Raw genomic sequence first — 27,432 nt, forward strand, 5'->3', positions numbered from 1 at the left:
GACGGGCTAGAGAGGCCGGTCCCCGCCCCCCGAGCCTCCGAGGGATGGACTAGAGAGGCCGGTTCCTCCGAGCCTTCGAGGGACGGGCTAGAGAGGCCGGTCCCCCAGAGCCTCCGAGAGAAGGGCTAGAGAGGCCCGTCCCCGCCCCCCAGAGCCTCCGAGAGACGGGCTAGAGAGGCCGGTCCCCGCCCCCCGAGCCTCCGACGGACGGGCTAGAGAGGCCGGGCCGCCGGGCGGGGCCCGCCGAGCGCCGCGTCACGCGAGGGGCGGGGCCGCGCGGCGGAGGCCGAGCCGGAAGCGGAAGAGGCGCTCGGAGCGGGGAGTGGGGCCTAGCCGCAGCCGGATCCTGGGCCACGGTGAGTGCGGGCCCGCGGCGGCGGCGGGGGGTGAGGCGGGCGCGCCGGGCGCGGGCCTCTGGCCCCGGGTGGGTCCCGGCCCCTCCTCCTCCTCCTCCTCGGCCCGCCCCTGGCCGCGGCCCCGACCTCTCACCCCTGACCCGCGGCTTCTCCGGAGGGGCGGCCGCCGCAGACCGCGACCTCCGGGCCCCGCGGAGCCGGTGCGGGTGTCGGGCCGCGGCGTCTGAGCGCCGGGCGGCCGGGAGCGGGGTCCCCCCGGGGCCTGCGCGGGCCTCGGACCCTCCCGCGGCCCCTGCGCGAGGCCCGCAGGCTCCTCCCCGCGCCGCCCGGAGTTGGATCGCGGTTGAGGCCGGCCCCCCGCCCGGTGCGGCGGTTACGGGGAAGGGGCCCGGGGCCCGGGGCCGCAGGGGCGCCAGGAAGGGACGCGAGCGGGGCCCGGCGGCGGGGGGAGCCGCGGATGCAGCCGCCGGGGGAGCCGCGGGGGGAGCCGCTCCGGCCGGGGGAGGGGCCGGGCCGGGGCGCTCGGGGGCTCGGGGCGCGCTGGTTCCGGGCGCGGGCGCCCCGTTGCGGAGCCGGGGAGGGAGCTGCCTGCGCCGGGCCCCCGTCGAGGCGGGGCTGGCGGCCTTCCAGCTTCCCTCCTCCGTGCCCTTGAAAAGGAGGAGCGTTTCCCTCGGTGGCAGCGGCTCGGAAGGCGGCGGGTTTGAGGCCGCGGCGGTGCGGCGGCGGCGGCCAGAAGCAACCGGGGCGCTGGTGCGGCGGGCCCGGGAGCGCAGAGGCGCCCGCCGCTGCTCCGCTTGCCAGCCCGGCCTGGCTTCCTTTACGTGGTCTCCCTCTTCGCTGCAAGAGCAGAGCCTCCTGGACCTGACTGTGACCCCTAAGTAGCCGGCTTGCTGGGGTCTCAGAGCATCCGAGGTCGTGGATGAGGACGGTAGACGGGGGCATCTTGCTCCCAGCGCTTGGGTCTAGCATGCGTTGAAGGAGAGGCCACCTGCCCTGGATCCCTTGTGCGGTGCGGGGAGCGCTCCTCCTTGTCACCTCCTGCCAGGTGGGCCGGCCGGCGTTGTCTCCAGGGTTCAGGTGTGGTGACCAAGGCCTAGCGTGACTTGTGTCAGGTCCCGAGGCCACAGAGTGGCAGCACTAGGATTTAGTTGGGGTTTTTCTACCCAGGGCTCTTTCTCCTCTTGGAAGAGGCTTAAAAAATATATTGTTTCTGTCCTAACATAGACTCGGAGGTGTTACCTGGAATCTTTTTTAATCTTGCTAATGAAAGGCTGACTTCAGTAAAGCCATTTGACATAAAAGCAGGTATTGTCGAAGTGGCATAATTAAATCCTCGCAGAGCCCCAGGAGGGATGGCTGTTCCCTCGTTGCCAGAGGAAGTCGAAGGTCAGGGTAGTTGAATAGCTTGCCCGACGGCAGGCGCACAGCTGGCAGGGGCAGTGTTGGGATTCCGGCAGATCTGAACTTGTGTTCGGTTCACTGTGGTGAACATGGGTGGACACACGAATCCTCCAGGTCCCAGGAGGCAGTCTTGGGGGTGAGGTTTGAGGTCGCAGCGCTGGGGCAGCATCAGCCAAAAGTAACCACGGGGTGCAGGTGTGGAGGATCGCGTCCTCCAGCTCTGGTGCTTCTGTCCGCCTGGCCACCAGAGCATGCTCCACGTCACTCAGGGAGACGTGAGATCCTGCCCTCACCCCATAACTTGGGCGCTTGGCCTAGGGTAATTGCAGGAAAACAGTGAAACATTAGTCAGCTGGTCATCAAAACAGAAAAGCAATTTAAGCTCTTGGGGAGTTGTTGGTGATTTCACATAGTGTTTACCTCCAGGGGTTGCTGGGGCCTGGGCCTCCAGGTAGATAGGGGAAGAGCCTGCTGGTGGGGAGACGAAAGCAGCGATTTTCTCAGGGTCCTGGAGAAGTTCCCAGGGATTTAGTCAGACACGCCTGGTTGCCCTGCTCACCCACGAGGAGCTTGTTCAGACCCTTCTCATGAGATGGGGCAGCTCTGGTGGCTTTGTCCAAATGTGCTTGACCAGGCAAGCCCGGGACTGACCACCACTGGAGGTTGGCTAAGGCCCAGGAAGGGGTTGGGAGGAAGGCCGGCGACAGTCTCTGGCCCAGCCTCCCGACGCAGGCAGGGCTAGGTTTTGGGTGTGGGTGGAACAGGGAGTTGGCCTCACAGCCGTCTTCCTCAGCTGCTGTCTGATCCAGCCTGGCGATCTTCTGTGGCAGGTCTAAGTCCCACTGAACAGGGATGGCGAGGTAAGGGCCCTTTTGGCCTGCCTCCAAGCGCACAAGCTTGCCACACGCTCAGCGCCCCCGGCTGCTCCCGAGAGGAGCACAGGAGAGGGGACAGGAGCAGGGCGTCTAGACAAGGGGCACGTCCAGAGAGGCGAGGCACGGCCTGCCGCGGCACCGCAGCGGGTCAGAGGGTTCCAGGGGGTCTTGGGCTCTGAGGATGCTGGCGTCGGTTTACCAGTGCTGAGACGGAGTACGGAGTAGCAGGGGCTGGACGGCCCCCAGTCGGCGCGGGCTAGGGCCGGTTTGTGAGACCCTTTGCGTCGCCTGCTCCAAGGGCAGGTCTCGTTTCTGCCCGTGGCTCCTCACACTGACATGTGGTCTTTGCTCCCTTGAGTGAGGTCCAGTTCAAGGCCTCGGCCAGGCAACTTGGCCTCAGACTTGAGGGCTTTCACCCTTTGCTCCCGAGTGTTGGCTCCCTGCCAACCGGCCTGTGACTCTGGCCTCTGGCTTGACAGACCAGTCCCTTCTTAGAGCCGCACCGACGGGAGGCTCTCCTCCCCTTGGCCTTGGTCGCCGGGGAGGTGCTCCCCAGCCCCCCTTCTGTCTCGGCACCTGTGCCGGTCCTCCGGGTGTCCCCGGGCACTCAGGCCCCCAGGCCCGCGATGCTGCGCTGGGGAGGCAGCTGTTTGTTCGCTGGCAGAGAAGGGTGTTGCCCGTTGTGTGCTGTCTGACCAGTGTGACCTCAGAGCTCTTTTTGGCTTCATAAACCCCTGGGAGGGGCTGCCCCCAAACACAACAATGGGCCTCTTCTCCAGGAGCGCCTCGGCCGAGCAGCCCCACACCTTGCTGCCCACTGAGCAGGGCTCTCTTTCTCGTGGCCTAGATGCATCACTGTAAGCGATACCGCTCCCCTGAGCCAGACCCGTACCTGAGCTACCGATGGAAGAGGAGGAGGTCTTACAGTCGGGAGCACGAAGGGAGACTGCGGTACCCGTCTCGAAGGGAGCCTCCGCCCCGGAGATCTCGGTCCAGAAGGTGACAGGGGCCTAGGTGGGAGGAAGGGGCCCCGTCCCTCGGCGGGCTGGGGAGACAGCCTGGAGGCTGCTTTGGGGCCGGCCGCCTCTGCCCCTGTCCCCCGCCACACACGCCCCCCATCTCAGCTGTGTTCCTGGGCCTGGGGCTCACTGCTGTCCTGCTGCCCGTTTCCCTGTCCTTGAGCCTTCCTTCCCAGACGTGTTCCCCATTTTCTAGGCCAGCATGTCCCCTGCTGGCTTCTGAGCTTCCCTCAGTGGGGTTAAGAACGTAGCCTCCATCCCTTCCAGAGCTGGGTCCCTGGTCCTGTCTCAGTGGGCGTGGGGACCCCCGAGGCCCTTCATGCCACTCACCTTCCCCGGAGCTCTGCCTCCTGCCGGCAGCGTTGGGCCTCATGCACACGCCCTCCCCTCCCCCCAGGTCTACATGCCTCTGCTCCAAGCCTTGTGAGCTCTTTTTGGGAGCCTCACCACACATCTTTTGCCCAGAAGCAAACCCCGGGCCCGTGGGAGGAAAGCTCCCATCTTACCAGTGTTCCCGTCTCCCTCTGGCAGCCACGACCGCCTGCCCTACCAGAGGAGATACCGGGAGCGCCGTGACAGTGACACGTACCGGTGTGAAGAGCGGAGCCCATCCTTTGGAGAGGACTGCTATGGATCTTCACGTTCCCACCATCGTCGGAGGTCCCGAGAGAGGGAGCCGTACCGGACACGCAAGCACGCCCACCACTGCCACAAACGCCGCACCAGGTCTTGTAGCAGCGCCTCCTCGGTGAGTGGTGGCCAGAGTGTGCTGGCTGGGGCTTAAAGGCCTCCTGTCTCTCTAGCCTTCTCTCAGGCTGGCTGGTCCGGGTGAGTACTGCCAGCCCCACGCACGCGCATCGGGTGTGCGTTCATGTGTGTGTGTCTGTGTCGTCTGGTCCAGGTGCAGGGCTGAGTAGGAGGCCCGGCCGCTCCGTCTGCTGGCCCGTCGGCAGTGGCAGCGGGGGGCTCTGGTTCCGGCGCTGGCTGGCCCCCGGCCTGTCTCTGTCTACACGCTGCTCTGGGCACAGGCCACGTGGTGCGAGTGGCCAGGGACACTTAGGGAACCTGATAGGGCTGCTGGTATGTGGTTTGGAGCTGCGCGGCCTGGTCCTTCCCCACCCCGGCGTGGCCCACGCACAACGAGCTCTCTCGGGTATGGACAGCACCCACCTCCGAGGTCTCTCTTCTCCACACCCCTTCCCGGGGGCCTGAAGGCTGGAGCGCACACGGGTAGGGAGGTCTGCCTGGCAGCTCAGACTGCGAGTTGCCCTCTGACCTGCAGCCAGGCCCTCTTCAGCCTCGCCTCTTCCCGGGAGGGGCGGTTGAGACCAGGAGGACGTGCTCCCCATACGACGGGCCACCTGACCAGGCGGCTGAGCGGCCTGCGGCCCAGGCCTTGTCCAGTTGCAGGCCACCTGCCAGGAGCAGGGCCTGCCAGTGGTGGTAGCGCCCAGGTCATCTAGATCTCTGCCGAGCCCGGGAGTGCACACGGCCCTCGGGCCCCTGCGAGGAAGGCCACTTGTGTGTCTGTCAGGTTATGTGCTGTCTTCTCTTCTCCTCCCCATCCCTCTTCCCTCCCGCCGGCCAGGAGGCCCCCCCGAGGAGTAGTGGTGCAACCGGTGCAGGGGCCAGGCATCTCTTCTGCTCAGCTTTCCTGTGACTTCCTTGAGTGGCCACGGGTTGAGAGTTGACTGCGGGCAGCCCGCGTGGCCCAGTGGCCTCTGTGCACATTGCCACGTTCTGCTGCAGGATGGCGGTGCAGGTCTGCAGCTCTGCTGCTTCTCTTTTTGGTGCCCCGTGTCATCACGAGGCTCAGGATGGCCTGGCTTGTGAGTATGGTGAGTGCCAAGGCCAGGGCAGGAGCTGGTGTGGGGCCTGTGTGGGCCATCGTGGTAGGAGGGCGACCGGCCCAGAGGATCCCGAGCTCCTTCCCTGCTCGAGGCCGGTGGCACGAGGGCTGCCGACGGAAGGCCGTTGCTGGTGGCGATGTGAAGTCTGGCCACGGATGCCGTCGGGGGCAGGTAGCAGCTTGGCTCTGTGTGGCAGCTGTCGGGCATGTGCAGGGCTGCGTGTGCGAGCGGAGGCAGGCAGCGACAGGCTGGGCGTTCTGCGGTGGAAGCCAGAGCGGCCTCTGACCATTCCGGACGATCGGGCCTGGGCTGAGCCGGCCACCTTCTTGCGCCGTTCTCACTGCGTCTTCACCCCGGCTGGATCCATCACGGGAGGGCCCGGGAGGGGGACACTCGGCGAGAAGGGAGTTGGGACCGTGGCTCTGCGCGTGGCCTGGCCCCTCCGCAGCAGAGGCTGGTGGTCTTTCTGAGCGTTGGCGGCGCCCTTCTCTTAGATAATGTCCGAGTTTTCTTTACATACCTGTAGCTGTTTTTACTTTTCTGTTTTTGAAGTCAGTTTGTGTCTTGACGTGTCCCTTGCAATATCCCTATCGTTATATATGCTGTGTGCCTTATGAAATGCTGGGATCTGGAAAATCCAACCAACCAACCCACCGGCTCCTCACCGTCTCCACCTCTGCCTTTGACTGACACCTCAATCTGTCAATCGGAACCGCCTACCATGCGATTGGTCGGATGGCGTTTCGGGGGGCGGTGCATGCAGAGAAGCCAACAGAGCAGTAAGCGCAGCAGCCGGAGTGTGGAAGATGACAAGGAGGGCCACCTGGTGTGCCGGATCGGCGATTGGCTCCAAGAGCGATGTACAGCCACCTTTCGTAAAACTTTACCTCTCTACTTTCTACCCCCTTGTTAGACGAGACCTCTCCTGCCCGGAGGGGCCTCTAGTGCGCGTGGCGCCTTTGCGGGGCCACCAGTAATTGCCTGAATGACACAGACGCTAGCAACTTCTGTTTTTAAGAGTGTAGCAGTGAGAGACAAACCTTTTTTGTTTTTGAGAATTTGAATGCTGTGAACTTGCAGGAGCTGCCGGCCCTCTGCCCTCCAGGCCCTCATGCCCTGCTTCTTTTCTCTCCTAGATGAGATCGTGGGGAACCTGGGCGAAGGCACGTTCGGCAAAGTGGTGGAGTGCTTGGACCACGCCAGGTGAGCGGTCGTCCTGGGAAGAGCTAGCCTGCGGTTCCTGAGGGTGGCGGCAGTCCGAGCCCCCGTGTGCTTTCCGAAGGGCGGCGCCATAGCAGGGTGCTGGACCGCGCGTGTCGGGCTTCTGCTGCTCCCCTGGAATGGGGAGAAGTTCCGGGGCTCCACAGGCACGCGGCATCCCCGCCCAGGGGCGCTGCTGTGGTGGCCGTGACATCTGCACGGGGCTGGGGCCCTGGCTCTTCTGTGGTCGGGGTCGGCTTCCTGCCGTCCCTGCGGGGCCTGAGGACACTGCTGGGCTGAGAGCAAGCGCGAGCCCGCCCTCTGGGGCCTGCCTGAGAGGCTGGGCCCGTCCCTATTGGGAGAAACAAGACTTGGGCTCTCACCTTGCGGCCACTGCCGCCTCGGGGTGGCCAGCGTTGACCGTGGGTCCTCTGAATGTGTTTGGGTGGAACGGGGTGATACCTGTGTGTGTTTGGGGACCTCTGGGGAACCTTGCTGCCTTCCAGATTTCATGCCCCTCCACCTTAGTCTGGGAGACCGCCTCCTGGGCGCCCCGTCTCCCTCCCTTAATGGCAATGTCATTGGTTTGGTGCTCTGGCTCCCAAGCGCGTGTGACCGTGCTGTCTCATTGGAGCTGCACGCTGCCTGTTGTGACCTTTCCGCTGTAGTAGAGGTGAAGAGAGAGGCTCAGGGTTTACCTATATCCCCCGATTGTCGAGTGGTGGTGCTGAGTACCCCCAGACGGGGCTCAGAAAGGACGGCCACCCTGTGGCCTCCACATAAGGTGGTGACAGCGACTAACAGGAAATCTCCTGGGCTCCCAGTTCCAGTTTACAAACCCCTCAGACCCAGTGGGCCCAGGTTAGGACTGGAGCCAGAGGGCATAGGGACACGTAGGCCATACTGTGACCAGATACGTGCCAGATCTGCGAGCTGGGCACATGGGGGCAGCTAAGCTCTCTGGGCTGTGCCACCCTGAGTAGATAGAGGGGAGGTAAGAGTCTGAAGTCACTAAGGGGCAGGCACAAGGCTCCCGGAGTTCCTGGGGGGTCCAAAGGGAATTGGCTGTGGGGTTGTGAGGAGGAGGTAAATTCTTCCGGAGAGGAAAGGGGGGATCCTCCGAGCCATGGAACCCTGGCAGTGGCTGCCTGGGGACGTGATGCGCTCCCGGTGTTGAGCATCAGACTGCCATTGAGGGATCCTGCTCTAGGAGCCTGCAGCAAGTGGCCTTTGCCTACCCTCAGGATCTGGGGAAATGGGATAGGGAGAGAAAACCAGTGTGTTCTCCAGAAGATGCCTCTGCCCTGGGACCTGTGAGCCTTCTCTTAGGCACCAGGGCCAGCCTTCCAGAGGCCTCAGGGGGCCACGTCCTTATGAGCCAGAGCTGTCTCACTCTAGTTCCCCATGGGCTTCTGAAACCGGGGTGTCCCTTACGGATAGCTGTCGTCCCCTGCTCTGCTGGCATTCTGCGGTGGCCTGCCGGGCGGGGCTGGGGCTGGGACGCCCGGAGCAGGAATTCTTAAAAGTCCTCACTAGACACTGAAGAGGCCTCCTGGCGCTCTGTGGTCTCGGGTAAATGCTGTGGCTGGTTGGTAGGCAGGCTGGGGTGGGGGCTGGAGTGTAGCAAAGGGCCCCGGGGACTTGCGGTGAGAGGACCCTGCTGCTGGCACCCTTACCCTCTGGCCAAGGCTTCATCCCATCCTGGAACCCCCACTCCAGGGGGAGCTGTTTGCCCAGCCATGGAGAGGCACTTAGGAAGGTCAAGGGGTGCCGCAAGGAGGTTGTGGCTGGGGTGGCCTGGCCAGGTCAGGGTGACTGGCCTACATACAGGCTGGGTCACCGAGCGGGCTAGGCCTCTACTCCACTCTCGCTCTCCTCTGGGAGCCCGAGGTGGCTGCCATCGGATAAGCCCAGGCTGGCAGGGACTAACAGACGCCAGGGGACCTTGCTGCTGGGAGAGCGAGGTGTGGCGTTGCCTGCGGGCAGGCCGGGTGTCGGGTGTCTGCGCTCTTCTGAGCGGGTCCTGTTCCTGGAGTCCCGTCCCGAAAGCTGTGAAAGCTGTTTGCCAGCAGTTGCCGGATTGGGGTGGAGGGTGGGGGGAGGGGCTAGGGACCTTCTCGTGAGAACCCCTGCTTCCTTCCCGGCTCCCAGAGGGAAGTCTCAGGTTGCCCTGAAGATCATCCGCAACGTGGGCAAGTACCGGGAGGCCGCCCGGCTAGAAATCAACGTTCTCAAAAAAATCAAGGAGAAGGACAAAGAGAACAAATTGTGAGTGTCAGGAGGGAACAAGGGGGAAGCTTCCAGTGGGGATGGCGTCCTCAGCCCCGTGGCCTGGACCCCCCCAGCTGTGTCCTCTCCCTACCCATGGAGCCGGGGCAGCTGGGCCAGCGAGTCCTGCTGGTGGAGCTTGGGGTTGCCATCCAGGTCCCCCCATCCATCCTGTGCACTGAGGCAGGCCTCCCAGGCCCGCTTCCATAAATAGGGGCCCGTGGGTCACGGCAGGGGTCAGGCAAGATGCGCCCCCAAACTGTTGGGCCCCCACATGGTCAGAGAGCTCCAAAGGAGAGCCAAGAGCCGCTCTGGCACACGCACGCTGGGTAGTCCCTTTCCTGCAGACTCGGGAAGCTCAGGGGGGCTGGAGAAGGGATGCGCCATTCCATCTCTTCCTGAGGTGCGGGGATGGTGGCTGGGGCAGGACAGCTCGAGTCAGACCCCCCCGCCCATAGCTGCCCCAGGGGCAGCGACCAGCTTGAGCGAGGGCCGGGGAGCCAGCGCCACCGAGGCTGAGCCCCGCGCACCATTCTCCTCCAGCCTGTGTGTCTTGATGTCGGACTGGTTCAACTTCCACGGTCACATGTGCATCGCCTTCGAGCTCCTGGGCAAGAACACCTTCGAGTTCCTGAAGGAGAACAACTTCCAGCCTTACCCCCTGCCGCACGTCCGCCACATGGCCTACCAGCTCTGCCACGCCCTCAGATGTAAGCGTCCACGCTCCACGCGCCAGCCACGTGCGCCCGCCAGCCGACCTGCGGGGCCCCGAGGGCTGAAAGGCCTTCGGGTAGGACTCTGGGGTAGGGGGCTCCTGAGCCCTCCCATGCCCTGGGCTCTCAGGCAGAAGGGGGCGCAGCTCCAGAACCAGCCCAGCCACTAGGCCCCGCTCATGCCTGTGGAGGATGGAAAGGCCGCGGCCCGACTCGTAGGCCCCACGCACACCACGCTGCAGGACGTGGTGGTCGGCACGGGCCGGGCTCCTGCACAGGTGGAGGGCGGGCCTCAGAGCTAGGCTGCACGGGGTCGGCTCAGGCAGAGGGCACAGGACGCACACCCGAGCTGGCCGAGGGGACCTGGCACGTGATGTCGGGGAGGAGACAGGAGCACGAAGTGGCAGGTGCCACCACTGGTGGGGCGGGGGCTGGAGGAAAGAGGTGGATGTCTCCCCCGGGCTGAGGGATGAGGAGCAGCTCCAGGGCTGGCCCTGGGGTGGTTGCTGGAGTGTTCTGTCTCTGTCATCTTGATACTTAGTGACTTTTTCCCAATTTGCCCCTGGCCCGCCGCCAGTACCGCAGCTGGTGCTGGGGAGAGAAGCCCCCCCCCCCCCACCAGCTGACGCTGCAGCTTCGGGGAGACGGGCCGAGGAGGCCGGGCCTCCACCCAGGAGGTGGAGGGAGGTTCTCTAAAGGGAGGGTGTCCGTGCCTGCCCCTCTGGTAAGACTCGGAGCCAGGCAGGGCCGCAAGCACAGAGAAGTCAGGGAAGCCCGGCCGGCCTGGTCTGCGGCTGGCGGGGGCCCGAGGGCAGCCAGGTTCTCAAGGCCCGGCTCCTTCCGCCCTTGCCTCCCCAGTTCTACACGAAAACCAACTGACCCACACAGACTTGAAGCCAGAGAACATCTTGTTTGTGAATTCGGAGTTTGAAACCCTCTACAATGAGCACAAGGTACGGGTCGGGAGAGGCAAGACCTGCTCTGGGGTGGGTCACCCGCTGGTCAGACTCCTGACCCGACTCCCTTGCCTCAGAGCTGCGAGGAGAAGTCGGTGAAGAACACCAGCATCCGAGTGGCTGACTTCGGCAGTGCTACCTTTGACCACGAGCACCACACGACCATCGTGGCCACCCGTCACTATCGCCCACCTGAGGTGATTCTTGGTGAGTGACCGTGTGGCCCCAACTCTGACCACGCGGAGGCTTGTTGGGAGGGTTAGGACTGGAGACAGGGAGGTGCCCGCCACCAGCGGCCTGTGTCCCTGTGGGCGCTGACTGGACCTCACCGGGAAAGGGTCTTCTCTGGGTTTGGGCAAGAGTCCTGCCAGCCGGAGGGCAGCTGACCTGTGACCGGAGTCTCCTGTTCTCTCCCCACGCTGGCTTTCAGAGCTGGGCTGGGCACAGCCCTGTGACGTCTGGAGCATCGGCTGCATTCTCTTTGAGTACTACCGGGGCTTCACGCTCTTTCAGGTGAGGCCCCCCCCCCTGGTGCAGCACGTGGGCCCTGCTTGGGCAGGCTGCAGGGGCTGGGTTGGGCAGCCCCGCGACCACCCACCCATCGGCACAGGTGGGATGCCCGGGCTCCTGAGGTCGGCGTAGTGGAGCGCTTGGCCTCCAGATGGAGGACGGGGCGGGGGGGCACAGCCTGTGTGAGGGTGCAGAGAAGGGCAGGGCACGTTCCGGGAGGAGTGAGCAAGGGAACTGGAGACAGGTGCTCGCTGATGGACGGGTCTGAGAGGCCCTGGGGCACGAACTTGACCCTGAGAGAAGGGGCTGGCGGCTGCCACCGGGTCAGAGGCCAGGACTACTGCTCACTGATGGGTTCCCATCTCGGGGGGCAAGAAGACACTTGCCCATCTTTTTTTTTTTTTTTTTTGGTCCGTCCCTTACCTCCTGTGAGGGGCTGAGGCTCGCACTGAGCCTTGCTTGCTCTATTCCCGAAACCCCAACAGACCCATGAAAACCGTGAACACTTGGTGATGATGGAGAAGATCCTAGGGCCCATCCCGTCACACATGATCCACCGCACCAGGTAAGGCCCTGGTGGCAGCCTCCGGGCTGGCCGTAGGCCACTGGCCAGTCTTCCTGGGACGTCGTGGCTCCCCCAGACTCCTAGCAGCCTTCCCTCCCGAGCACCACACTGCGTGACCTGGGAAACCACCCGCGCACACATTCCCGCCCTGCTCGGTCAGGCCAGCTAGGATCCTGCACCTCGCTTCGCGGCCACTCCCGACTGCCACTGTCTTCTGCGACCTCCACCCATGACTTGTCGCCCTGCCACATCAACCCCTTCTTTTCTTTCACTTTCAGGAAACAGAAGTATTTCTACAAAGGGGGCCTGGTTTGGGATGAGAACAGCTCTGATGGCCGGTATGTGAAGGAGAACTGCAAACCTCTGAAGGTCAGTTCCTGGCTTCCCCCAGCTCAACTCCTGCCGAGGAGACCCCAGGCCCTGGGCAGACACAGCAGAGACAGGCCGGGCAGCTAAAGGCTGCCGGGGGCTGGCCGAGGGGCCCCTCCCCACAGGGTGGCTCTGGATGTAATTGGGGAACCACCAGAAGAGCCAGATGTCAGAGACCTGCTGCCTCCTGCCCTCTCTCCTCTCAGTTTTGGGAAGAACTAGGCGGGGCTGAGGGGGAGGGAGGACCTAGACATGGCCCGGAAGCCTCTATCAACGGCATTCGGTGCTCGGACCTGTGAATTCTGCAGAGGTGATCTCTACCCACCTGTCAGGACTTTGCATGCGGGGGCAGAGGCACCGCGCCAAACGCTCTACACAGGCGTGAAAAGAAAGGAGCCGCTTGCTGTCAGGAGGGCATAGTCGTCCTCCAGGGAGGCGGCACTGCCGCCTCAACCCGTGCAGCAAGGCTTCCCACGAGCCTGCCGTCACACTGAGGCGCCTTGTGTCCCTGAGCAGAGTTACATGCTCCAGGACTCCTTGGAGCACGTGCAGCTGTTTGACCTGATGAGGAGGATGTTAGAATTTGACCCTGCCCAGCGCATCACACTGGCGGAGGCCCTGCTGCACCCCTTCTTTGCTGGCCTGACCCCTGAGGAGCGGTCCTTCCACACCAGCCGCAACCCGAGCAGATGACAGGCGTAGGCCACCGCAGGAGCCGGAGAGTGGGACGGGGCCACCCGGCCTTTTCTCCAACCCCCACCACCGGGCCCCGGGGCCAGAGCCACCCAACGAACAGTGCAATGTGAAGGAAGGCAGGAGCCTGCAGGGGACGAGACTTGACGCCCGCCCAGCTGCCAGAAAGCACAGATTTGCCCCAAGCTATTTATATGTTGTAAAGTTATAATAAAGTGTTTCTTACTGTTTGTAACCCCTGGTACCAGTGTGTCCGTCTCCAGGCTCCTTGCCATCCCCACTCCCGGCCTTCTTAATAAAGTCTTTCTTAGCAGTTCAGCTTGTGGAGAGCTAAGTAAGTGTGAACTGGGCTGCCCAGAGGAGCGGGGTGCCCCCCCGCCCACGCCCCAGGCCCTGGGGAAGTGCCCTGAGGTGCTGGGCCCGCTGGGGCCTGGCTGGGCAGTAGCCAGTCTCCCCTCCTCCTGGCCCCGTCGCCAGCCGGCACTTCAGGGCGTATCTGCCCAAGAGCCGTGGCTGACTGAAGGCTGGCGGACGGGGCCTGACCAGCTGGGCTCCTGGGCCCAGGCGGCAGCTCCAGGCCACAGCCTGCACAGCAATTTACCAGAGCCCAGGCCTCCGTCATTCAGCTTTATTTTAAGTGCTGGTTTTTGGTTCCCCAAGAGCTGCAGGAGTGGTAGTCCTGACCACCTGGCTGGGGACTGGGGGACAGGACGGGACGCCTCTGAAAAAAGCTGAAGGCAGAGGAACCATGCTGATCTTTAAGACCACCAGGAAAGGCCCAGGCTGGGGGCAGGAGGAGGCTCCAGAGCCTCCCACAGGGAGAAGACAGGCCCAGGAACAAGCTCCCCGTGGCCCCTGACCAGGCCCTCGCTCCCAGGGCTGCTGCAACTTACCCACTGCAGCGCAGAGTCCGCTGGGCCAGGCTCCTCAGGCTCCTCTTCCGCTGTACCCAGCGCGGGGAGGCTTACCAACAGGCAGGCACCCACAGTCTACTGGCTGCTTACTGAAAATGCCCGTAACCCAGCACTGCTCCTCAGACTGTGGCCCTGCCTCTACAGAGAGGGCTCCATCTTGGAGCTTCTTGGCCCTGAGAGTGAGCAGAGGTTCAGGGAGGATACACACAAAGCTCACAGTCTCTGGCTGCCTCCCACTGCTGGAGACAATTAACATTTGAGGAAGAATGGGAGGAAAAGAGGGACCAGCCCTCTGCCCTGCCTCATCTGCTCCTGGCTATGCTCCTATGAGAAGTGGGAAGTAGCCTGCGACAATCCATGGTACCAGGGCCTACCCTGTGTCCATATTCCTTGGCGAGCCCTCCCACTCACCCCCTTAACCAGAGTGAGTGGGCAGAAAGCAGAAGCCTGAAGCCCTGAAAACGGCTTTAGAGCATGAGCTTTTTGCAAGGGCCCCTGGCAGGTACTCTAGGGTATGGCTCGTGTTCTGAAACCAGCCTCCAAGGCCTAATCATGTGAGGTCCAAGGGCTTTCCTGCCTTAGGATCTGAGCAGCAATGTGTTCCTATGGCTGAGACCCACCAGCTAGCTCATCTAGAACTAGCCTCATTTTGGCATCTTTGAGAGGGCGCTGGCCCCAAGCCTACTCATCTAGAGTGGACAATCAAAAAGGGTTCAGAGCCTAGATGGGAGGGACTTGTGTCCTGCTCTGGGACAATAGCTGCAGAGGACCATTTCAGGGGAAAATGGGGGCAGAAGAAAGGGGGGGCATATGTGCAGGCAAGGAGGTAGGGGCAAGGTAGTGGTGGCCTAAGACACAGAAGCACCAGGGAGCCTCTTCTGGCTCAGCACCAGGCTCCCCCAGGGACCTCCCCAATACTGAACATTAAAGCTGCACCCTGAGGGCTCTGGCCCCAGCTAGAGAGGGTATGGGGCTGGGGGGCACTGCTGGCAAGATGGGCACTGTGGTTCTACAGTAACATAACCTCATACTACGTATGCAGAAAACAGAAAAACAGTATAAAATCCCAATACAGTAAAACCATCCTGATGCCACCCCCTTTCCTGCCTCTCAGCGTGATGGAGTGGAAAGGAAGAAAGACCCTTGAAAAAAATCCCAGCATAAAACTTGCATCAGCTCAGGAGAAAGGGTCAAAAGCCTCCAAATCAGCCCCTAAATCAACTTGCGACAGGACTCTGGGAAGGCCGCCTCCAAGCCCTCGCCAGGAACGGAGTGCGAGTCTGCCCTCTAGCGGGGCAGCTGCAGCACAGCCAGTTTGACATGATCAGAAGGGGGTGGGGGGGTGCAGAAGCAGGGGACACGGAGCCAAAGCAAGTACAGGGCCCCAAACAGGACCCGCCCCACCCCTCAAGGTGCTTGCTCAGGCCCCAGTGACTGTAAACCTGAAACACAGTCCGTGAGTGAGCTGCCTAAGTCTGTAAACAAAGCCCCATCCAGCCACGCAGGGGGCCAAGGGTCGAGATGCCTAGAACCACTCAGCCTGCTGCCCACCCAGCACACCCACACACCTGCCCTGGCTACAGGCAGGTGACAGGTCATTTTTAAATATGATCTGTTCTCTCACAGAAGTAACAAATCCAAAAGCGAAAAAATTTAACAAGGTCCATGAAGCTTCACATCCTTAAGGCGTTCGTTGTCAAGTTCAGTGTGTCCGGAGCAGCAGGGGACCGCAGGGTCTAATTTGCCCAGAGCCCCTCTAGGCCGAGTGCAATGGAATGACAAACTTGCAGCCAAAGGGGGAGTGGTAGCTGATGCCCACCTCCTGGAATACCTGCTGGGGGAGGCCGATGTCGCACAAGTAGATGCGGCCTGCACGCTCCCCCAGTGGCAGAGGCAGGCCCAGGGCCAGTGACCACTTGGCGTCGATGCCCTGTTCGCCTTCATGCACAGGAGGGTCTATGCTGAGCACTGGCGCCCGGTTCCGGTTGGCCCAGGCCACAGCTGCCTTGTACCAGGGCTGGTCCCGCAGGAAGGCATTTTCGGGGCAGTCCAGGCAGTTGATCACTAGATCCACAGGGCTAGTGGGCAGATCTGCGGGAGAAAAGAGCACTATATGGGAATCGCTATAAGCAGAGAGCAGCCCAGGTGGGGACTGGAACCCAGATGGCCCCAAGGGTGTCTTGTCCTGACACCACTCCAAGGACTTGCCACAGGCTGGCTTTCTCAAGGCTGGGCCAGGCCTCTGGACCTCTGCGGCCCGGTTGGCCTAGGCACCAGAGACTGAGGGCATGTCAGCCCAGTGGACCATTGTCCTCACGGAGTCCCCAGGCTGAAGTAGCATCCTGCTGGCCATGCAGGCCATCTCCAGGAACAGCAGATGCACATCCAACTAACTCCCTGGTACACTATGAGCTCTGAGAATGGGGCGCTGACTGCCAAATCAGCCCTCACAGGGAGCCCTGCCCAGAGCCCAGAAGAAATGGGCTGACTGTCATTTGCTGGCTGGCCCAAGAACTGGAAGCAGGCCAGAACGCACCTATTTACTCTACCTCGAGCTAGCCGCCTCACCGGACAGGAGCCAGCCCGGCTTTGCTGCACCCCGCCCCACCTCATGAAAATGGGCTCTCCTTGCAGCCCACTCTGAGGGATAGGGAAGGAATCGACCACTTCTCCAGGCATTTAAAAAAGTTTCTCTGATCAAACCACGCCTCTCAGGCGGCATAAGAACAGATGTCTCAACAACTATGTAAGTCTTGACCAGCTTAAGAGGGTAATTGGAGAAGAGGAGAAATCAGACCAACTCAAGATCAGCATCTTCAGACTTGGCTCCTGGAATTGAAATAGGAAGGCTTTTGGGTAGCCAGAGGATGAACTGCCTATAACACGGTATCGTGTTACAGATCTCAAGCTACGGAACCCACGCCAGACCCCCTTCCTGGCTAAAGTAATGAGATTTCTTAATTAGGGACTCATGGCTTCCTTACTTAGAGTACCATGAAGAAGGGGGCAGGGATGTCCCTGGGGGCCAGGAGGCTTTCAACAGTAAGAGAGGGTCTTACCTTCCACGTGCACACAGGAGGCTGGCTGGAAGGAGACAGAAGTTATGGCCCAGGGTCTGGCCTCAACCTGCCATCTGAACCCCAGCAAGGGCCTTCTTCATTATTTCTTCTCTCTTCTCCTCCTGCCCTGCTCTCACTAAAACCCATTCCAATCACTTTGTTGTCCCTACCCTCCCTTCCCCGCCGGCCCTTGAAACTGCTCTGGTCCAGATTATCAGGGGCTTCCACACAGTTAGATCCAGTGGTCGATTCCCAGACTTCACCTAAGCCTAACCTAGAGCGGCTTGCTGGCAGAGCCGACCGCACCCTCTTCACTTGCCTTCAGGTATCCGGCTCTCCTGCTTTTCCTTCTCCCTCACTGACCACTTCCTTCCCCATCTCCTGAGTTGCTCTCTCAACTCCCTGACTTCTAAACAAAGAACTGAGTCTCACAACTTCCCTACCCAGGGATCCCTGGGTGGCGCAGCGGTTTGGCGCCTGCCTTTGGCCCAGGGCGCGATCCTGGAGACCCGGGATCGAATCCCACGTCGGGCTCCCGGTGCATGGAGCCTGCTTCTCCCTCTGCCTGTGTCTCTGTGCCTCTCTCTCTCTCTGTGACTATCATAAATAAATAAAAATTAAAAAAAAAAAAAAAAAAAAAAAAAAAAAAACAACTTCCCTACCCCTTCCTAGGAGATAGCCTACCCAGGCTCACTAGGGCTCATTCCTGCCTACACACCCGGTACTCCAGACCAGACCCCTTCACGTACCTGTGGACTTCTCTGTATCAGGCAACAGTTATACCTGCTTATCCAACAGGTACCTCCGACTTTCTGCTCCTCCTCCCACAAATCTTCCCATTTCAGGATGGCACTTCCATCCTTCTGGTGACTCAGGCCAAACACCTTGGAGTGTCATATAATCCTCCCGTGTCATATACCTTACAACGAGGCTGCAGCCTCTAGCTCCAAAACTTAGAAACTAACCCTGCTTCACCTCTTCTACCACTACCACTGTCTCAGTCCCCAGCATCTCCTCCCAGTTTATCACAATAGCCTCTCAACACTTCTCTTTGTAAACCTCTAGTCTCTTCTCAAACAGCAACCCATGATCACTGGGACCTGAGCTGGATTCTATCTTCCTTCTACTTATTCCTCCAGTGACCCACCATCTCAGCCACGGTAAAGTTCAAACCCTTAACATTGACCTGCAGGCCCTATACAACTTGACCCTCAACGCCTAAGTTAGCTACTCCCTACCCAACCCTCCAACCCTTTCTAGCTCCCTCCCCTACTTTTCTCCATAACACCACCATCTGGCCTAATAGAAAGGTTACTTATTTGTCTCTTTGTCCTAAGTAGAATGTACAATCCATGGAAGAATGTATTAAAAAAAAAAAAAACTACTGTCACAACCTGTGTCAAGAATAGTGTCTGTTCTGTAATGTTTGTAAAATAAACAAATGGGCCCCCCGCTCTATATGACTGTGCTGGAGAGTGAGGACAGCGAAGGGATGGGAAGTAAGCAAGTCAACGCCGCCGAAGTATTTCCTTTGTGTACCAAGACTCCTAATAGGCAGAGCAGGCTTTACATCTGTGGTGATGTTCCACCTGTTGCCACTGGGTGGCAGCACCAGACCATCAAATTCTGTGAGGAGGGAGGTGGCCAGAGGCCCCGGGCCAGCCCCAAGCAAGGGCTCACCTTTGAGGTTAGATACTTGTTGGCCTTGGGTCTTGCTGAAGAGAGACAGCTCGTTGGTGATGGACTCCAGCATCTTGACAAAGTTGGGCAGGAAGAGGATGACCTGGACATCATGGTTGGCCAGGTGCCTTCCACAGCTGATCCCCTGGGCCCCTTTCACATGGGGGCCACACAGCAGGGCCACCGTGGGCCTCTGGTGAACATTTTTGGGGTTCAACCTGGAACAGAAGGTAAATAAGCTTTATCAGCTGCAGATCTGTCTTGCACCCTAACCAGGCGAGTACCTCTCAGGACCTGTTGCTCTCAGAGTTCTCCACAGTCCCAGGTCCCAGAGTGAAAATCCACCGCATTCCAAGACTACGGGTGGCATTCCCGCAGTCCCACGCCCACATCACTTCATCTGCTGGGTCCTTTCACTAGGCAGATCACCCAGATCTTGTTCCATAGAACACTGTTGCCAGAACACTGCTCTCTGGGATGCCCAGGGGCTCAATGGTTGAGCGTCTGCCTCTGGCTTAGGGCATGATCCTGAGGTCCTGGGATCGAGTCCCACATTGGGCACCCTGTGGGGAGCCTGCTTTTCCTTCTGCCTGTGTCTCTGCCTCTCTCTCTCCCTATATCTCATGAATAAATAAAAATTTTTAAACACTTTAATAATAATTTTTAAAAAAGAAGACTGCTCTCTGACTAGAAACACCTAACTGGGATCCCTGGGTGGCGCAGCGGTCTGGCACCTGCCTTTGGCCCAGGGCGTGATCCTGGAGACCCGGGATGGAATCCCACGTCGGGCTCCCTGCATGGAGCCTGCTTCTCCCTCTGCCTGTGTCTCTGCCTCTCTCTCTCTCTCTCTCTCTCTCTCTGTGTGTGACTATCATAAATAAATAAAAAATTTTTAAAAAGTTTAAAAAAAAAAAAAAGGAAACACCTAACTGTTCTGTGGGACCTGTGAGGTCCAAACTGACTAGCAAAGAGACTTCTCCATCTCTACAGCCTTCTTTGTTCTTCTTCCCCAACATATTGCTCCACTGCAGTAAGGCTGGCCTCACTCTCTCCTGTATTTTTTTTTTCTCTCTCCTGTATTATAAAGCTCTTTCTTGCTTTTCCTCAAACACTGTCCCCTGCCCAGAAAGCCCCTCACCTGTCAAACTCTGACCCACCTTTCCTTTGGGTGAGCTCAAGGCTCACCTCTTCCAGGATCACTCAGCTTACCTCCTAAGAAACTCACAGCAAGTACCAAACGGGGCAGTTTTAAATCGTCCTCAATCAGTTACCAGACCAAGTTCTCTTTACTGAGCTGCCAGTAAGCAAAAGAAGGGCAACGCTAGATACTAATAGTACCTCTTCCACTCACAGGATGTTGTGTGGATCAATGCATGTACAGCATCTAGAACGGGGCCGATACATTAGAGCATTGGTCACAGAGAAGGCAGCAGGCTAGGGGTTTCCTGATCTACCCTGGCAGTTCCCTTGGATACCCACCTTCCTAATGAAGTCATTTCCAGCTCCTGCCATTCAAAGCCGAGCCACAAGTAAGGAGGTGTGCGGGATAACTCTGGAGCTGTTCCCAACTCCAGACCAGTATGGTCTGTCTCCAGGACAGAAGGCGGGGGGGGGGGGGGGGGGAGATGGACAGCAAGAAACAGGCTTAGGTCCCTTCTTAGCAGTGACAGTCACTTACTAGTCTCCCAAAGAGGGGACGATGACAGATGCTATTCATGTCTGAGAGGAAGCCCCTGTGCTCCAAATAAATGTGGGGGAATTTAGCAATGTACCCTGCATATATACCAAAGCATTCATTTCAAACCCCCACTATGTTTGCATCTTAGGGAAATGTGATGAGCACTTCTTCCTTCAGACAGACATCGCTGAGCTATAGTATCTGACTCACCCATGTCTGCTGCTAAAACAGACTCTTCCTCTCAGAACTACCCCCCATCAGAGGACCCAAAGCAGACCCTGGTACCATACAGCCCACAGCAGGCGGCAGGGTCCAGCCACTGGAAACAGACCTATCTGGATGGGAGACCTGGCTCTACCAAGTACCAGCAGAGTCAACGTGGGCAAGCCTTTCAGCTCTCTGCGCCTTAGCTGGCTCATCCTCAAACACCAGACTTACCTTCGAGGCTAAGTCATGAGGATCAAATTAAACACAGCTGTGAAAGCACAGTGAAAAACTGCATGGTACTGGACACACATGAAAAAGATTACTAGCCGTGGCGATCCTTCTCAAAGGCGCTGCAGGAGACAGCCCTTCTGAGAGGTCAGATGTGGCGAGAAAAGAGGCCCAAGGACAACCAGCCCCAAGAAGCTGGCTAGAGAGCAAAGTGACTCGGTGAGGATGTTCATATGCTGCCCCGACACTGCTGTTTCTGAAAGCCCTTTGGCAGCTCCCTACCACGCAGCTGTCGCAAAGCCCTACTTCCCAGCCACACAGAATGACTCCGCAGATCCCTGCCACATCCACACTGTCCCTTCTGTTTGCCCTCAGCGTAGGCTCCTCCCCAGACCTGGACTTCTCGCCCGGCCAGCTTGCCTGTTGATTCCCCGCACCCCCTGCAGGACTCAGCTTGAAGGCTACCACAGCTTCCCAGACAACCACGGCAATGTATTTTCTGGAGACCTCACAGCCTTCCAGATGGCAGGCTCAGGGTTTTATTCTCCTGTGTGTCCCCAGCACAAGGATTGGCACAGGAGATCAGTAAATGACACAAATACAATTAAGCACTTCTCTTGACATAAGGGCCCAAAGGGCAGGTAGGAAGGCACCAAACTCCAGCTCTCCCACCCAGCTGTCAGGGTGGTTCTAGAAGTTCTCAGATATGGAACTCAGGGGCTGATCTGTATCCTAGCCCCTCCAAATGAAATACAAGTGCCAAAGGCTGAGTCTCTGAAGGTTCTTAAAAAGCAGGCCTCTTGGGATCCCTGGGTGGCGCAGCGGTTTGGCGCCTGCCTTTGGCCCAGGGTGCGATCCTGGAGACCCGGGATCGAATCCCACATCGGGCTCCCGGTGCATGGAGCCTGCTTCTCCCTCTGCCTATGTCTCTGCCTCTCTCTCTTTCTCTGTCTGTGACATAAATAAATAAATAAATAAATAATTAATAAATAAATAAATAAATAAATAAATAAATAGCTAGCTAGCTAGCTAGCAGGCCTCTGGTAGCCAGCAAGCAGTGTCAAAGCCAGCTGTTATTGGGAAAGAAAGGGTCAAAGAGCAGCCTGCTGAGAGAAGAATAAGGATTTCCGGGAGGTGGGTAAGATGGGCAAACAAAACCTTCAGAGCTCCAGGAAAGGGACTTCACAGAGGGACTCACACTGTCTGATGAACTCTGTGTGGCGCACTGGTGGTGCCTCAGCAGAGCAGAACCTCCCCACCCTCAGCCCTCACCAGTGTAGAGGCATTTACCTGTTGGGTCCTCCAAGCAGGGTCAGGGCCATCTGACTGGCACACACTCCTGTCATCTCCAGTCTCCGCTCCAGAGTCAACCCGTGCTTCTCAGCCACAGACAACAGCTTTTTATGCAGTTCGTAGGAAACACTTGGGACAACCAGGCCAGAGTCTGCAGTTCAAAAGGAGGTGAGCAGAGAAAGGGAAAGTGAGGACAGGAAACCAGAGCCACAAATAAGTGTACTCGATCCAGGATTCTGGGAAAGCCAAGACTCTAAGACTGGCCCTCCGCTGGCCCATCCTCCTGATCTGGGATGGAGGTGTAGTATGCAGCCCTCCAGAGTAGCAGATGGAGAAGTGAGTAACAACATGTGCATGTTACCAAAGAGCAGGTGTAAGCTTAAGCACTCTTAGCAGTTTATTATTTTTTAGACTTAATTTATTTGAGGGGTGCCTGAGTGGCTCAGCAGTTGAGGTTTGCCTTCGGGCAAAACCTTCAGGGCGTGATCCTGGGGCTCCGGGATCGAGTTCTACATAGGGCTCCTTGCATGGAGCCTACTTCTACCTCTGCCTATGTCTCTGCCTCTGTGCCTCTCCTAAATAAATAAATAAAAATCTTAAAAAAAAATTTTTTTTTATTTATTTGAGAGCAAGAGGGCAGGCGCAAGCACCCAAGGTAGGGAAGCAGAGGGCAGAGCAGAGGGAGAGGGATGAGCAGACTCCTCACTGAGCCAGGAGCCACAGAGCTCAATCCCAAATCCCAGGTCCCTGAGATCATGACCTGAGCCAAAGTCGGAGGCTTAACCAGCTGAGCCACGCAGGCGCCCTTCCTTTAACAGTTTAGCTTTAGACCACAAAAGCCAAGTCTCTCAAGACCTACTTGGTTATTGCAGAGAAAAGGCTGGCACAGCATGTAACAGCAACCTGTGGGCCATTGCAGAAGAGAACATGTTTTTCCGAAAATGGGGGAAATGCTGTTCCTGGCAGTGGGGCTGTCCTCATGGACCCCTCCTCCTTCCCCACAAATGGAAGGGATGCTAAGCCTCCCGACCCTCTGTTCCCCAGTGTTCAAGGTCTAGGCTGGATGATTTGCCCATTCCATTTGCTCCCCACTTCCTCTTCTTTCTCCTCTATTCTTAGTCCTTCCTCTTTGCTTAAGAAATTCAATGAGTGGAATGCTAGGTGGCTCAGCAGTTGAGCATCAGGGCGTGATCCTGGAGTCCAGGGATCCAGTCCCACATCGGGCTCCCTACATGGAGCCTGCTTCTCCCTCTGCCTGTGTCTCTGCTTCTCTCTCTCTCTCTCTCTCAATCTCTGTTTCTCATGAATAAGTAGAATCTTAAAAAAAAAAAAAGAAATTCAATGAGCAATTTGTTTTCTCAAATAATTTGTCATTTTCTCCCCTTATTTGGGGTGAATATAACCTAATACTCAAATCTCAGGGAAAGAGTACATGGAAAGCAACCTACTCCAAAGAATCTTGAACATTTTATTTGCCATAAAGAAAGGAACTCTATAAAGGTTAGGGAGAATCAGTCATTGAAAGTACACCATGGGGGATCCCTGGGTGGCACAGTGGTTTAGCGCCTGCCTTTGGCCGAGGGCGCGATCCTGGAGACCCGGGATCGAATCCCACGTCGGGCTCCCGGTGCATGGAGCCTGCTTCTCCCTCTGCCTATGTCTCTGCCTCTCTCTCTGTGTGTGTGTGACTATCATAAATAAATAAAAATTAAAAAAAAGAAAAAAGAAAGTACACCATGGAAAATACTTAGTTTTATAAGGCCAAAGTCTGCAGCAGCTGGTACACTTGCAAGAGTCTTACATGCATCAATACCAACATATCAGATATCATCTCAGGGCCCAGAAAACCAGGACAGGAAATAAATGCCAAAATAAGTAATTGTGATCTGTAATGTGCAGCTTGTCTTGACAACCAATGCCATCTTAACAAATACCAGAAGCCACTGGACTAGCTCCCCCAAGGGAGCAGACCTTTGCCAAAGAGCCCCATTTGGGGATCCCTGGGTGGCGCAGGGGTTTGGCGCCTGCCTTTGGCCCAGGGCGCGATCCTGGAGACCCGGGATCGAATCCCACATCGGGCTTCCGGTGCATGGAGCCTGCTTCTCCCTCTGCCTGTGTCTCTGCCTCTCTCTCTTTCTCTCTCTGTGACTATCATAAATAAATAAACATTTAAAAAAAAAAAAAAAAAAAACAAAGAGCCCCATTTGGCCTCACTGGCTGATAGATCAACACACACAAATCCCAATAGCAAGTCATCATGGAATCCCACATAATTTGCTTTGTCTGGCCAGCCAGACGCATTTTTAGATCCTGGGTCTTCATCTATACTAGACTATTAACTCCTCAAAGCAGGGAAATAAACTTCTTTGCCCCCATCTCAACTGGTCTCAGACACATTTAACAACAAAGGTGAGTTTTTATCAAGTACTCAAACACAGAATGATGCAAACCCAGTGCTATTTCTGGTCTGGCCTAAGTCTAGTAGAACTTTTCATGAAGCTCATCATTACCATATTGGTTCCAAAGCCCTGTATACAAAAACGTCTTCCTCCTTGATCATTTCAGGAATAATTTCTTGAAGTTCTATGAGATATCCAGTCCTGCCTACATCGATTCTTAAAACCACACAGAACGAGGCTATGGTGGTACATTGGAAAAACAGGAATCCAAGCACAAAGACTGAACCTCAAGCACCAAGGTATATATATATCCCTCTTAAAGGCAGGCAAAATAATAATTTAACGTAGCGAGGACAACAAAAGATGTCTACTCATCAAAATTAACACTATCCTGTTGGTTAACTGAACTCTCTACTTGCCTGAGTCCTATTCCTGCCTTGGCACAAACAGTGCCATTAGGAACACTGTCTCTTCTCTCACTCTTTCTGAAATGTCAGTCCTAGGTGCCAATGCTGGAGGCTGCAGCCTGACCTTGCGTGTCAGCAGCTGATTAAAAGAGCCATTTTTATAGCCTGCTCCAGACACGCACATATTATCAGAACTAATTAGGAATCGTTGATAGCAGTGTGAAAAGGTCAAATGAATTCTCAGGAGTCCTAAGCCACTAACAACCCTAAACCTGTCAGACACGTCATGCTTACTTCAAACACCCTCTTTACCTGCGAAGTCACGCAAGAGAGCGCTTTCCCTCAACCCTGTGCATTTCTTCACCCATTTCCCATTTATCGGCTTTCTGTTGAATCTGAAACAGATCGAGACTCACTAGTCCTGAGCATGCCCACCCTACAAATCAAGCTTGCTTTCTGGACCTACATTTTGTACTGTGTGTACAGGCACCCCCTCTCCCTTCCTGAGGGCTCTCTGAAGGCAGGTAAGTACTTTCTGCTACCTTTCTCCTCAGTTCTGGAGGGTACAAAATGCACAGTACAGGGAGAGGAGAGCTGACCCCGCAGCCTGGCTGGCTGGCGGCTACAGCTCATGCCCTCACTGGTGGTGGGAGCACTGTTGATGAACTGGCACACTTTGTAGCCTAGGGCAAAACGAAGCCAGGAATCCTTTCTGCTCAGGCTGCTAGTTACAGGGCCTAGGTTTCCAATGTACCTTGCATACTCAGTTTCTCTGAAAGGAATGTGCAGGCACCACAAAATGTTCCTTTTCAACATTTACACACAAAGGCCAACCAGGCCAACCTCGTCAGACTGGCTTATCAGAAACAGGCAGAGGGAATAAGATAAACTCCAAAGGAAGGGAACCAAGAACATAGCGTGTAAACTGCAAACAATAACACTGCCAAAGCCTGAACATGAGCCAAGCCTAATTATGTTTGGGCTGGAAGGTGGATCTTATTGTTCTGGAACGAAGGCAGTAAAATCAGTTGGTAGGGTTTCTCTCAGTATGTATTTTACAGCTGTCGGTAAAACAAGAAAGGGAGATGTAATTACAGCCAGTTCGTGACAAGCAGAGCACATCTAAGGGCCTGATTAACCTTAGGGTATCCCGGAAAACGGATGACTCCTCTCCACACAGCTCACTCAGCAGCATGAGGCTAGAGCCACGCAACCTCACAGGCCAGCCACCACAGTGCGTGCTGTGGCCTCCCCTCTTCAGGTCTTCCTCACTTCCACATGGCTCCTTCCAGTACATAGGACTTTCGGCCTCTGCCCCTCCTAGGGACATACTTACACATTCTCACACCCTTAAGCACCAAGTCCAAACCTTCTCTAGCAGCCTCTGCATGAACATCCCTCCTTGTCCTTCAAAATCTCCCGGCCTTCTGGTTGTGTGACAAGGCTCCCACGATAAAGTTGTCAGCTCAGAGCTAAAACTCAATCTTCACGCTGACATGGCCCTTCAATTAGAAAGGCCATGTACATCCCATGTCTTATCAATGAGGAGCACAGCTCACTGAATGCTCAATGCCTCAGTGAGGGCATGGTGATTTCTCCAGAGCTGTCAATTCAGATTCCATTCTGTGGGGGTCACATAACCGTGGGGCGGCATCATACTCGTTCTTTTTCTTTTTTCAGTCTTTATTTTAATCACCTAGTGCTCATCAGAACAAGTGCCACTTCTTAATCCCCATCACCTATTTCACCCATTCCCCCCTCTTCCCCTCTGGTGACCTCTGGTTTATATTCTCTAGATAAACACAGTGGTTCTTCTTGGGAGTATAAACCAGTAAATTCATACCCACAGACCCACACTGTACAAGAGAGCCCCTGTAGATTTACATTAAAGCTACACAAAATGAAATTTGGTGTCAAGTGTACCTCTGAAAGAAGGATCTGTTACAAGAAGCCTAAAAACTCTTAAGGCCCTTTATTAGGGCCCACCAGGCCTCCCATGATCTCGCCCCTGTTTTACTTCACCCCCTTTACCTTGGCCACCATGCTCCAAGGCACCTCAGCTGCTTTCTGGTTCCTAAACACACCTAGTCCCTTCTGGCTGGAGGAAGCACATCCCCTTTCCTGGGACTCACTCTCTTCTCTCTTCCAGTGCTCTACTGCACTCATGGCTGGTTCCTCATTCTTCGGGTCTCAGCTTAAATAACTCTCAGCCTCTGTTTATTTCCTTTACCGTACTGAATACATCACGTACTAGCTGTTCTTTCTTTCTGGACCATCTACTTTGTCGGACTGTAAGCTCCATGAAGGCAATGACCATGTTCATCTTGCTCACTACTGTATCCTGTTCTTCACGGTCCCTTCAGTGTGAGCACAGGGTCTGGCTGGGGCTACATAAATATGTGTGCAACTAATGAACAAATGGGAAGGAGATCTATAAAAGCCTCAGCACTTTCCATTCTGCAACTCGGTAAGAGCCCAGCTGTAACCAAAGGTAAATGTGGGTGACATGTTTCTGACTCTCCCTACCCTTTCCTTCCCGCCATTTACAACAAACTAGACCAAACTCTATCCATCCTGGACCTCATTCCTTCAGGTTAAAGCTCCACTGGAATAAGCTTTGGACTAAAGGGGTAAAGGACCTCCTGAACAAGATGACTTATTAATTATGAAGAGAGAAGTATCTTTACAAAGAAGAAACCCAAATGCCAATACCTTGCCAAGTGATTAACTCGCCCCAATGTCGGTTTGTCTCACCATTGAGAGAGACAGGGCCTTACCAAAATCTTGGAAAA

At 57.1% G+C, this 27,432-nt stretch overlaps 2 protein-coding genes across 9 annotated transcripts in view; one reads left to right on the plus strand and one right to left on the minus strand.

The window, feature by feature from the left end:
* Positions 1-238: 238 nt before the first annotated feature.
* Positions 239-13,019, plus strand: CLK3 (CDC like kinase 3). 5 transcript variants are annotated; one of them, XM_038580987.1, is made up of 13 exons: positions 239-356; positions 3,480-3,631; positions 4,183-4,399; positions 6,265-6,361; positions 6,638-6,704; positions 8,853-8,969; positions 9,513-9,679; positions 10,541-10,635; positions 10,716-10,845; positions 11,069-11,151; positions 11,634-11,713; positions 11,992-12,082; positions 12,599-13,019. In XM_038580987.1, exons 2-13 carry the CDS (start codon positions 3,480-3,482, stop codon positions 12,773-12,775), a joined length of 1,473 nt encoding a protein of 490 aa, XP_038436915.1. In that variant the 5' UTR covers positions 239-356; the 3' UTR covers positions 12,776-13,019. The 5 variants fall into 5 exon arrangements, with proteins under 5 accessions (XP_038436915.1, XP_038436918.1, XP_038436919.1 ...); XM_038580990.1 differs by lacking the exon at positions 12,599-13,019 and adding an exon at positions 12,415-12,592; XM_038580989.1 differs by lacking the exon at positions 239-356 and adding an exon at positions 378-424.
* EDC3 (enhancer of mRNA decapping 3) overlaps positions 10,573-27,432 on the minus strand; it is a 54,069-nt gene continuing 37,209 nt past the window's right edge. For 3 of the 4 annotated variants that reach the window (XM_038580985.1, XM_038580984.1, XM_038580983.1), the window contains exons 6-8: positions 21,832-21,985; positions 18,429-18,646; positions 10,573-15,798 (exon numbers count right to left, since the gene is read on the minus strand). In XM_038580985.1, coding sequence (XP_038436913.1) covers positions 15,446-15,798; positions 18,429-18,646; positions 21,832-21,985 — 725 coding nt within the window. In that variant the 3' untranslated portion in view covers positions 10,573-15,445. The remainder of the gene's footprint in view (positions 15,799-18,428; positions 18,647-21,831; positions 21,986-27,432) is intronic. The other variant, XM_038580986.1, reaches the window with a different exon arrangement.

Source organism: Canis lupus, chromosome 30 (assembly GCF_011100685.1).
Source record: "Canis lupus familiaris isolate Mischka breed German Shepherd chromosome 30, alternate assembly UU_Cfam_GSD_1.0, whole genome shotgun sequence".
Classification (NCBI taxonomy): Eukaryota; Metazoa; Chordata; class Mammalia; order Carnivora; family Canidae; genus Canis; species Canis lupus.